The sequence below is a fragment of the Monopterus albus genome, unplaced genomic scaffold, assembly GCF_001952655.1.
Source record: "Monopterus albus unplaced genomic scaffold, M_albus_1.0 scaffold260.1, whole genome shotgun sequence".
Classification (NCBI taxonomy): Eukaryota; Metazoa; Chordata; class Actinopteri; order Synbranchiformes; family Synbranchidae; genus Monopterus; species Monopterus albus.
Window position 1 is genome coordinate 1,154,710 of NW_018128140.1, and position 12,232 is coordinate 1,166,941.

At 43.3% G+C, this 12,232-nt stretch overlaps 3 protein-coding genes across 3 annotated transcripts in view; 1 reads left to right on the forward strand and 2 right to left on the reverse strand.

Moving 5' to 3' along the window:
- The window catches only part of jtb (jumping translocation breakpoint), a 2,737-nt gene extending 2,246 nt beyond the window's left edge, over positions 1-491 (forward strand). Inside the window, exons 6-7 of the mRNA XM_020621536.1 lie at positions 9-28; positions 177-491. Coding sequence (XP_020477192.1) covers positions 9-28; positions 177-333 — 177 coding nt within the window. The 3' untranslated portion in view covers positions 334-491. The remainder of the gene's footprint in view (positions 1-8; positions 29-176) is intronic.
- On the reverse strand, positions 378-7,361 carry glmp (glycosylated lysosomal membrane protein). Its single transcript, XM_020621489.1, has 7 exons — positions 6,833-7,361; positions 4,650-4,814; positions 3,678-3,776; positions 3,386-3,550; positions 2,988-3,206; positions 1,624-1,892; positions 378-1,534 (listed from the first exon to the last, which is right to left on the reverse strand). The coding sequence occupies exons 1-7, from the start codon at positions 6,974-6,976 to the stop codon at positions 1,360-1,362; spliced, it is 1,236 nt and encodes a 411-aa protein (XP_020477145.1). The 5' UTR covers positions 6,977-7,361; the 3' UTR covers positions 378-1,359.
- Positions 7,362-7,860: 499 nt separating this feature from the next.
- The window catches only part of cct3 (chaperonin containing TCP1, subunit 3 (gamma)), a 14,010-nt gene continuing 9,638 nt past the window's right edge, over positions 7,861-12,232 (reverse strand). Inside the window, exons 9-14 of the mRNA XM_020621473.1 lie at positions 10,819-10,951; positions 10,327-10,408; positions 9,207-9,387; positions 8,866-9,111; positions 8,383-8,514; positions 7,861-8,303 (exon numbers count right to left, since the gene is read on the reverse strand). Of these exons, the coding sequence (XP_020477129.1) occupies positions 8,211-8,303; positions 8,383-8,514; positions 8,866-9,111; positions 9,207-9,387; positions 10,327-10,408; positions 10,819-10,951 (867 nt within the window). The 3' untranslated portion in view covers positions 7,861-8,210. The remainder of the gene's footprint in view (positions 8,304-8,382; positions 8,515-8,865; positions 9,112-9,206; positions 9,388-10,326; positions 10,409-10,818; positions 10,952-12,232) is intronic.

Consider the following 12,232-nt stretch of genomic DNA (forward strand, 5'->3'; position numbering starts at 1 on the left):
ATAAATCAAACAGAGAAGAGTACAAAAGGTCAAACAGCCACAATCTCAAGTTTTATATATTCTGTGGTTAGTTTATTAGGAACACCTAGCTAAAGTCAGTCTAATCAACAGTCCTGACATAAATGTGAAAAGAAATTGTTAGATGTTATGGTTATATAAAATGTCTTTTCTACCAGCTGTCGCTCTGCCATGATGGAGGAACATCTCTTCTGGAAGTTCGAGGCAGCGATGTTGGCTCTGACTGCTGTCTTTGCCATCCTGGTGGTTGTGCGTCAGCGCTGGCTTGACCGCCTTGCCTCTGACAAAGTCCGCCGCCAGATCGAGTCTATCTAGTCCACCAGAGACACCAGAACTGAGACTGGTTTTTCAGCCTGTGGCAGTACTTTATCAACAGGTGGAGTTTAGACAGATTCAGACTTGGGATGGAGAGGGATCCTTCAGAAGTGAAACCTGCAGGGAACTGGACAAACTTTTTTTTTTTTTTTTTAATTCATAACTTTAACAAACTTTGACACATGACAAGGGACGACACAAAGGCAGGACAGAAACCACTGGGGGTCTGGAGTCTGAGCTGTCATCTCTTTATCAAGAATTAAACATTTTAATTCTCTCAGATGTTGGTCATGATTCAAGAAACAGAAAAAATGTTCTCCACAGTTTGTGAATCCGAAATGTCATTATCTACACCTTCTCCGATTGGCCGTAACAGGTCTGACAGGAAGTTCAGTCAACCAGCAGATGAATATGTGAATTTTTCTTAATTTGTTGGTTAAAAATATTTCATTCAACAGCCGACAGTCAAATGTCTGCGTGTCTTTCAGTTCATTTTATTCTTAGTTTTAGGTATTGACTGTACAATTGTTTGGTCTTAGTTTTCAGGGAGGTGATTTTCTGTGCAGTTTCTGACAAAATAAACTGATTAGAAAACAGAAATTGAGTCTGAACAGTCATCTTGGCCTCTGTTTTCGCTGTTTTACAGTATTGTACACAAGAAATTAATAGTTCGTTTCAATCAGATATATATATATATAAACAAACACACTCCCCTCAGCTCTCCTGACTGTCCTGCCCTTCTGACTGGACTGTCAGACGTGGGTGTGTAAACCATTTGCAGTCCACCTTTTAATGATAAATGTAATACAATTCTATTTTTTATTAGCCAAAACCAATTGGCTTCACCACAGAATTTATAGGGTAGAGTTTTCTTCACCATTAAAAACAGGTCAAGAATGTTAAAAATTTAAAAGGTCTTCTTGGTCCTGATTGGCTGACTGGCCTGTCAGAGGTGGGTCTTCAGGAGTGATGCCATCTGTCAGTCAACAAAAAACTGTCTGCCTCTTGCTGGCTGGGACCCACCGATTAGTTGATTGGCTGGTAGACGGTGGTGGAGTCCGTCCCCCGCTTATGAACACTGACCCAGATTACACCCAGCAACAAGAGGATCATGGGGGTTCCCAGACCAACCGCCATGACAGCGATGACCAACGGAGAGAACAAGTCTACAGGAGGTGAGCCGATGCCTACCAACATGGTCCTGAAGGAGAGAGGAAGGACACGAAAAGGAGATAAATCCACAGTTTGATACTAATCATCAGAATTGTTAAAGTAAACCTGGCTACCGACCAGCCCAGGAACTTGGTGCTGTTATAGAACGGGTCCCCTGCAAGGCCGAAGCTCACGTTGAGTCCAAAGGTTTCTGGTTCCGTGTAAAATGCGTGGATCAGACTAGATGATGCCATGATCATCTCGCCCTTCTGAAGCCGTGGGTTGGTGTGACTGCACGGTGTGGCGTCCTCCAGAGTCGGATTAGACTGACTGTATGCCACTGGCTTCCACTGAACAAAACCCAGAACTTCAGAACTCCCATTCAGGGATGATACCCACTGAGACACCTGTGAGGTTGAAGGTCAAGAGGAAGGAGAGCGATATTAGCAGAGGTCAGAGGCAAAGAACATATCAAAGAGTGATATTTGTGTGTGTGATTTTGTGTTTGTCTTTCTGATTTCTCTAAAAGCATTTTCATCCATTAGTGATGTATTTTTGAGATTATGCACCTACCCATAAAAGGCAGTAGCCTACTGGGCTTTATGCATTTATTTATTCATTCAACATATAGACTGTGTGGCCATTTCAATTTTAAAGGTAGGGTTGGCGATTCCTTCCAGAAGCATTTTTTGTTACATTTCATCCCGATGGCTATGAATATATTAAATGCATAAAACAAATCTGCCATCCATGGCAGCAGCAGGGCTGAAAAAAGCCTGACCAATAGTTTTACTCATCCCAGGCAAAACCACTGGACGGCCTACCTGCCTGTCAAGCTACTTCCTACTTGCACACTCTCCATGCACTCAATGCATGAGCCAAGAGTCTCCCACAAAGCATTGCAGTTGCAGACAGACCTATTACTGCTCAGTTTTCTTAGCTAAAGCTAGTGAACTATGGCAGAGAAAGTCCCCAAAGCAGCTTTTGTTTGCAAATGGAGACTGCTGTTACAGGCCAGGCCTTCCCCTGATGATGCATGGCCTTATGGGTAATGTTGTTGTTACCAGAAGTTGCGACCTGCAGTGTGAGAGCGAGAAGACCGCCACACCGAACAGACTTTTACACGCAGCCATGGGTGGGAAAATACCACCAGTAGTTAGCTCTAAGTGTATAGTCAGGACCATAAAATTACTGTTTACAAGCTGTTTACTTACACAAAGATGCTACAGTTGAGCGCCAAACACTATTTTCTCTTATGCCACTTGGAATTCAATTGGTGGCCACGATGCCACTTTCTCTTATGCCACTTGGAATTCAATTCTCGGACACATGTGTCCGGCACTGTGTCAACCAAGTTATTTGTGCTGTTGCCACTGGCGTCTCCCATGCAAAATGGTGGCCACGATGCCAAGTACCATCTCACAGCTGTTTTGCCTCTTTGCCAAGGTCAAGAGGAAGGAGAGGTTAATACAGAGGTCACTCACAGAAAGATTATTGATCACCTTGAATATAGATGGTGTGAACTCATCATCAATCGATCGACTAGTGTCCACTCTGGTTAGAGGGTAAGCCCCGCCCACTGCCTGCAACTCCAATAGGAACCTAGAACGAGTCGCCCGTGGCAACACACCATCGAGCCATACTCCCAACTGTGATGAGTTAGCTGAGTGCAGGAGGTGAGGCAAAGACTGGCCACGCCCCTCAGACTCGAACACTGACAGCTGAAAGAAAAAAATTTAATGTTAGTCACTGGTCCTCTACTGATGATGTCATCAACACACAAACCAACTTTGTACACCTTCATGAAGTTTTTATGTTGTATAAACACAGTCACATCAGAGGTCATAACTCCCATATCACTATTACAACCTAAGGCTGTAGTTGTAATTTGAGCTCTGACCTGAAGGCAGAGTGATCCATTGGCGAAGGTTGCGGCAGCACCACAGAGCACAGCCACAGGACCCGACAGTTTGAGACGAGACCAGGTAAAGTCCTGCAGCTCATACGGAGGAAAAAAGTCTGAGTTCGGATCAGCAGTGTCATTAGCGTCATCGTACTCCAGCAGCTGAAATACAATTTGTCCCGCGGAGGAGGTGAAGAGCGGGAGAACAGACTGATGAGTTAAAGTACACAGACTGATGCCAGTGGGTTTAAGATGGATATACTGATGAGTTAAGGTGGATGTTTCTGACCCGGCTGAAGACGACAGCGGTACTATACAGGGTGCTGCTCTCTGGCTCGACCTTCAGGCTACCGCTGGTGTTGCGAGCCAAAAACAGGGGCCAATCCACCTGAGAGAGAAAACTATCATTTTCTGCCCTCCACGTTTACACATCAAGTGGTTAGAATATTAGGAACATCATCAGTGTAACACCATCACTGACTATGAGCTCAGTGACAAAACCTGGAACAGAATGAACAAGATCTGAACTTTGGAGGCTTCAGAAATGGGCTGAAGAACAGGTGGAATGCATTCGCTTTTACATGCGTACTTAACAAAATGGACAAAAATGCAACTGTGTCTGTTGGGGGATAAATCTCTCTGGGACTGGGACTCACTAAAGCTGAGTTTGAGCTGGCATTTATGGGTTTATTTTACAGAACTGGAAAAGCCCACAAAGACAGTGTACAAAGTGGGTTAAACTAAAGACAGACTGCCAGAGGCTCAAAATTAGAACAGCCAGATCTGGCACAATTTTATGAGATATATGAAGGGTGTAGCATTTTAGAGCGTGTCAGAGATTACGAAGGTATACGGAGATTTTTGTGTTGTTCTTTAGTTTTTGTTTTAATTAGGTACTAGATGTGTTAAATCAGAGCAGTGTTAAAATGAATAAAAACAAATGAAAAAAAGCAACTGGATTCACCATACAGTCACTGCCATTTGCACATTTTCCTAAGTGAGAGGATGAAACCTGATGATGGCTTTTCAACACTGCTACTAAACAGCAAATAAAGTCATGAGTTCATGACAAAATCAGCATAAGCATGGGTCAGTGACAGCAGCTGTGGTCGGCTGTAGTGATGCTCACAGTGAGTGATGACAGAAACAAGGCAAGGCTTTTATATCATTCATATTCAGATTCAGGCACAAAGCATCTACCTGTGTGTTTGTTACACTATACAACATGAAAACTCTTTAAGACATCACAATGAAACCAGACCTTAATATCAGAAGAAGAAGAGTTGGTGTGGATGAGAAGCAGCGTCGGCGCCCCCTGGCTACAGAACAGGAAGTGCAGTGTGTCGTTGTTTCCCACGGCTCTCACATGCAGCAGGTCTCCACCAGGAGGCACTGACGTAGACCCAGGGTTTAACTCTACAAACAACTGAGGGATAAACAATCATTGATCAAAGGCTGACAGTGATTGATCAGTAGCCTGCACCACAAAGTGAGTTCAAATTATTCTGGCCGTCGTGGGGTTACCCCGCTTCACTGAGTGCAACATTGGCCATCCTGGATAATCGGGACCACAAAGCCGGTCATCACCTGGCTCTGTTAAATCTGGGTTTTCTTATCAGGCTACAAGCGCATTCATGTGAAAGAGGCAGAGTTGTTAATTAGAAGCAACAGCAGCATGAGTGAAGTCAGCCACTGAAAATAAGAGACGGAGCAGTGATGCCTACAGGGAAGCTCATTTATAGCCAGAGCAGGAAGTGATGTTACGGCTGGTGAACTGTGAACAGTCACAAAACTAGAACAGAATAAGAAGCTATAGAAACTCTAGGAATGATGTTCAAATATTAAGGAAAGCTTAAGAAGACACAGCACATTAGTGCAGTATTATTTTAATGGTCTTATTCAGTGAGTATTGTTTTCTCCTTTGTCTGATGATGAAGAAGCTGTTGTCAAAAAACCCAGCGGTTTGTGCTGCCAGAGCGGAGAGGAGAGGACACCAGGGAGGAACTACACCTCAGGCCACATGTTCATTTATAATCAGGGGACATTTTAACAGAGTATGGCTTATTGATCTAATAAAAGACCATTATCACAGTGTCCTAATGTGATTCTGAGCTGCAGCGTCTTGAATTCAGTCCATAATCAAATGATCTTTGTGCGTTTAAAACACAGTGCTGATAATCATGAAGGCTAGACTCCCTCAGTTTGTTAGAAATCCAGAAAGCCTGAAACAGCACAACAATACGACTGCTCTGTAGAAATATCTATTTAATACTCATCATGTAGACTCTCACCCAGTCAGGACCCAGTACGAACAATCGCTGTGTTTCCAGTGATCCGATTGGTCGGTGCTCAGGCTGTTGACTGGTTAACATGCAGCATAAGGTACCCTGGCGATCGAGCCTAATTAAAAGTGAGCCAGCTCTGTGGTACTGGAAAACCTGAGCTGAGCCTAAAGTTAGCTGGATTAGCCACTACAAGCCCTACCTGATAGTTTGATTGATCAGCAGGTTGTTTACAGACAGAAAAGGAAGAAAATCTGATCACAAACTGCTTTTATCTTTGTGGAGTTCCATTAAAAATATATTAACCTCCCATTTGTCTTCTTAATCATTTTATTTATGCAAGAGCCAGGTCATATCAATATGTCTACATGGCACATTTGTTTCTTATTTTTCAGAACAAAACTAAGAAAAACACGTAAATTAAAGAACACTGTTAAACACTATACAGGAATGTAGGGAAAAAAAATAGGGAAATCAATTAGCGTTTCCTTGATAGCTTAACATAAATATGCAAGTTTTGGTAATTTCAAGTTAATTCAACTTACTGTAGGAAGTGTAGTTTTAAACTTTTAGACCACTTCTAACTTACAAACATGACTTGTTCTGACTTGAGGTATTTTAACTTGAAGTGATGAGTTGAATGAACAAACTGTTTCGAGTTCCCTCAACTCATTAAATGAAGTTTTAAGGAAACGAAACTAGCAGACTTCCCAGCATGCGTTACTGAAGAGTTAAAACTCTTCAAATGGAAAAAGATATATTCGTTGAAGAGCTGAATCATGGTGGGAACCTCCTCGATGTTCCTAACACATATTAAACTAAACCATGGTTGTTCATTTTTTAAATAAAAATATAAAAATGAGGCACACCATGATAAAGGTCAACTCACTCACTGGAAGCCAAAAAGCACGAGAACAAACCAGAATTAAATGAATACGTTCTTTTCAAGGAGGTGCAGACCATTTATCTGAAATCCAAAGCTGTGAACTGAACTCCTCACGAAATTTAGCTTAAAAAATACATTAAGTTGAACACAAACAGTGAAATAAACCAACATCCGAAACACTTTGACTTCCTTGTAATTCTGATTTGATTTTTCTCCCCTTCTCGGTGTTTATCTCGGTCTTTAGAAACATTTTCAGGCTGCAATTTGTTTTCTCACCTGTCTTTTATTAACTTCTCCCCCGATGTAAAAGCTTTGAGACAAACCCAAAACGAAAACCTGAAAAGTCAAAGTAAAAACCCTGCAGCTGCTCTTCTTCTCCGCAGCCATGTTTACTGTGAGCGAGTCACATGACCCCTTCATGTCAGTTGACCATACACCAGCCCCGCCCCCGTGCTCGATCTTTTTCTTTGAACTCCTCAATTTACAACAGGTGGATTAAAAATATAAAAGAGAATCACAAAATAACGTTTACAATTATTAAATAAACAACCTTGTATGAAAAACTATTAAGTCAACTCACAAAAATCGATATTTGGTGAATAACAAGTAAAAGAGGAACGTGTTACTTGCGTTTTACTGTCATTGTTTTAAGTATTTAGCTCCTTTACTTCAATACCAAAAAACTGTGTAAAATACTGCATTACAAGTCCTGCCTAAACCCAGAAACGGTACTGGAGTATCAACACTACTCTGTGACTGCTGTATCATTATTACACAGTTAGTTGTGTTAAAGAAGCATTTTAACGTTGCAGCTGAGAAGCTACTTTTACCACCTTTTGCTTTATTTATTGATTTAAAAACATACTCGTATTTACTAAGTAGTTTAATCAGTAATCAATTATATTTTATAAACTCATCAATTTTGTATTTTGTTCCTTTATCTAAAAAGTAACCAGGAACTAGTGAGATACTGTAAATGTAGTGCAGTAAAAACTACAATACTTTCCTCTGAACGTAAAGGAGTGCAAGTATGCAGTGGCAGCAATGAAATAGTCACAAGTAGAAGTACTCCCATCTTCATTTATACATTTGTATTATTTTTATCTTAGAATGGTTAGTTTTCAGCTAAAGATCTGCTCCACATTTTGTCTCAGTGTTGTCTGAGGAATTATATTAATTGTACTTATTCAGATTTGTCTAAAGAGGTCTGATGTTTCCTTTTGGTTTAATGATCAAAGATCAGTGAATAAAATCAAGTTTTCATCCTTGAGACTTGCCAACACACTAACACTTCAGTAAGAAAGTATTTATGCTAAATAATCTTTTATTAAATTTGTATTTAACCAATATTTATCCAGGGAAAATCCCACTGATGTTAATAAAGTCTTTTACAACGGTGCCCACTGCGGTCACAGGATCATTCAGACCCCACGTAGTAAAGAGTCAAACCACTCAAGGGGACAAGTCAGGCGCAGGGGAGTCTGACAGGTGTCAACCATATAAGGACATCAGAGACCAGCTTCTAACTTTAACTTTACTGACTGTTTTTATTAAGTTTCAGTGAGCCATCTGGTCCCCCAACACACACACACACACACAAACACACACACAGTGACACTGTTGCTGATGTGGATGAACATGGACCCATGTGGATCTACTCAGCTCCCTGTCCTCCCATCGGCTCCTCTTTGTTCTTCTTCTTGTGACCAGAGACAATGTCATCGATACGCAGCAACAAGATGGCCGTCTGAAAAACAGAGAGAGACAAGTTGAAGTGAATCCACATCTCACAGAGCCCTGCATCAGAGTGTGGTCCTGGTCCTGACCTCCACAGCGGTCTTGTAGGTCTGAGCTTTAACAGCAAGAGGCTCCCAGATGCCCAGAGATGACATGTCAGAGAGACAGCCAGTCTCTCCGTCTACACCCCAGCACACACTGTTATCCTGCGTGTGTTTGGCCTGCAGACACGGAAATGAAACATTAACACAACATCTGGATCAGTTCAATCCAGTCAAAACATCAGAATTACCACAAAAAACTTTGGATCAGTTCAACACAAACCACCTGATCAGTTCAGCATTAACACTGAAATCAAAGTTCTCACTCTCAAAGCTCTGTTACATGAGCACTCTGACCTAGCAAGTTAGAAAAGCCACTGATATTATGGTCTATTATTCTCTGTCTGATGGTTGTACATAGTAAAGTTATTGATGTTTATGAAGAAAATCACTGACAGTATAAATAAATTAGCTGACACTTATAAAGATACTGAGTTACAAGGTTAGTGCAGTATAAATAAATTTTCATACCCTCAGTGAGGTGAGTACTCGTATGGTGGAGGCTCCACAGTTCTGGATCAGGGTTCGGGGGATGACCTCCAGAGCCTGGGCCACAGCACGGTACGGCCACTGTTCGATGCCGGTCAGAGCACGGGAACGCTCCATCAAACACTTTGACACTGCCATCTCCACGGCGCCACCACCCGGCAAGAGGAAGGGGTCCATCAGCACATTACGACACACCTGCATGGCATCCTGCAGGTTCCTCTCCACCTCCTACAGACCAGAACCAGGTTTACATTTTGCCCCTTCATTTGTTAAGGTGAAAAATTGTGAAAACAAAGCTTTTAAAATAACGTGGTTTCTCTTACAGCCAGGATCTCCTTGCTGGCCCCTCTTAGCAGGATGGTGCAGGCTTTAGGGTCTTTACATTCGGTGACAAAGGTGAAATACTCATCACCGATCTTCTTCACCTCAAACAGCCCTGCCTGTGTACCAACGTCTTCCTCTCGCAGCTCATCAGTCCGACTGACAATACGAGCCCCGCACGCCCTGAAGGACACAGAGATCACTATCTGAACCAAGCCTAAAGTGACACTATTCGAGAAACCATACGTACAGTTATGGAAATACTACGAAGTACGAAATGTTCAATCATGCCGGCCATACTGTCCAACTATGTGTCCAACTAACTGGTATAGCAGTGAGAGACATGGCCTTTTGAGCCTGGCAGGCAAATGTGATTCAGTCAGTTAAACATGTTTGTCAAGTCAGTCTTCGCACTGTAGGAACAACTGGCAAGAAAATATAATACACAAAGTACACATTTTTATTGATACTTAAAACTGGGGAGTTTAATCAGAAAACAGTTTTCTCTATTGCTACATTCTCCCCAAACCAACCCCATCAACTCCATTATCACTGACAACAGAGAAACACTGCTCTGTGCAGTATGAGAAGCCAGTGGAGCAGTGACTCCTCCTTCAGACTCTGTGCACAGCGACACGGTTCTCAGCCTGTGGAGCCGTTTGTTGGAAACAGACGGCCTCCCGTGTTCTCTGAGGAGGAAACCTGCCCCTCAGTGCAGCGGTGTGTCTCACTGGGGGGGTTTAACAGCTGGTGGACAACAGTAGAGGTCTACGGCACAGAGCAATGAGCTGGACCAGGGTCTGGACTCACACATGACAGTGAGGACACCACGTTCACTGGTGCAGCTGGTCTCTGGACGGGGGGTGTTGGGGAATAAACGCACACAGAATCAGCAGCTGCATCCTTTAAACCCTTGAGTATGTCACTGAGTGCAGACACTCAATGGCCTCTGGAAGGTATCAGTCTGCTAAAAAAAACGCTCAGGCGTGACGTAGCTCAGTGATGCAGAACTACGTCACGCCTGCACCGTGTCAAACAAGCAGCGATTGTTTAAAGGGTAAATACACCTAAAAATCAGAGAAGTGCCAGAGTTACTGGGAAAGAACAGTCAGGTCAGTGTACCTGGCAATGCGGTTGTTGTCAGTTTTCCTCACACGGCGGATAGCGGTGATGTTGGCCTTCACCAGGTAGTGCTGAGCCAGATCTGAGACAGAACACAGGAGTGTAGGAGCTGGATTTCTACAAACCTTAGCAACAAATGACACTGAAGAAGTGACGTTCACATGCAGACACACTTGACACCCAGGTGTGCCTCAGTAACGGTGTGTCCATGAGGCACTGGATCTGCAGTGGTCTCCTGAGTCAGGAGCATCTAAAGTGGCATTCACTTTGTGTTACATTTGTTTGATTGGGTTGGTCTTTCCAAGTTTCAACATGGGACTGAATTAGTTTCCATCTTGGTTTGTTAACGTAAAAACAACATGAGTGATCCAGAGTGCAGCATGAACCCTGAGCTACGCAACAAATATGACAGTATCATCAAGTCCTAGCCTGTCTCAGGTAAAACACGGCTGTACATGAACAGGTGACAGACAAGTGAGGTGTGCAAGGTACCAGAGATGCCCTTTTCAGTGAAGATCAGGTCGGGCTTGAGGCGGATGATGTCCTCACAGATCTGCTGTATGTACTCTTCCTCCATCTGCAGGATCCTGGCAAAGTCCTCCTCCTTAGAGATCTCTATGTCCGTCTGAGCACACATACAGTAACACAATCAAGACACAAAATGTTAACATATTACTAGGGCTGCACGAGTCATAGTTTTTTTGGTCACGATTCAGACCCTATACAATCTCAGTCTCAGATGCTGCCAAGTTTATGTTAGCAAGGAGATGTCTTGCACCAAAGAAAGCACTCCCTTTTCCTTGCTGTGTTAACCAGTAACAGAAATGCGTTACATCACATGATGAGCTACAGACTGTAAAAGAGGACAGATTCAAAAACAAACCCCGTGTGTTTGACTAACGATATGAGAATTTCAAGGTATTATAACTGTGGCAGAAAATACAGTTTCACAGTATTACACAGTTACTAGTACTATTATCAGCTACAATGACCCTCGAAAGAAAGAAAACAAAAGGGTCTTTTATTTTATTGCAAGTGACTGGAAAAGTAGACTGAGCTGGACTGTAGCAATAGATTGACCCTGAAGAATAAATACAATTATAAACATGTTGTATAACTAAAGTATATAAGTTTGCATGTTGGCACCAGTAGTACAGGAAGTATTTACATCCTTAAGTAAAAGTACTACTATCAGAATTGCTAAGGGCCGTCCAGTCCCTGTACGACAAGAGCAGGAGCTTGGTTCGCATCGCCGGCAGTAAGTCAGACTTGTTTCCAGTGCATGTTGGACTCCGGCAGGGCTGCCCTTTGTCACCGGTTCTGTTCATTATTTTTATAGGCAGAATTTCTAGGTGCAGCCAGGGGCCGGAGGGAGTCCGGTTTGGGGACCACAGGATCTCGTCTCTGCTTTTTGCAGATGACGTTGTCCTGTTGGCTCCTTCAAGCCAGGACCTCCACCGTGCACTGGGGCGGTTTGCAGCAAAGTGTGAAGCGACTGGGATGAGAATCAGCACCTCCAAGTCCGAGGCCATGGTTCTCAGTTGGAAAAGGGTGGCGTGTTCCCTTCAGGATGGTGGAGAGCTCCTGCCTCAAGTGGAGGAGTTCAAGTATCTTGGGGTCTTGTTCACGAGTGAGGGAAGGATGGAACGGGAGATTGACAGGCGGATCGGTGCAGCTTCTGCAGTAATGCGGTCGATGTACCGGTCCGTCGTGGTGAAGAAGGAGCTGAGCTGTAAGGCGAAGCTCTCGATTTACTGGTCAATCTACGTTCCGACTCTCACCTATGGTCATGAACTTTGGGTCATGACCGAAAGGGCAAGATCCCAGATACAGGCGGCCGAAATGAGCTTTCTCCGCAGGGCGGCCGGGCGCACCCTTAGAGATAGGGTGAGGAGCTCGGTCACCC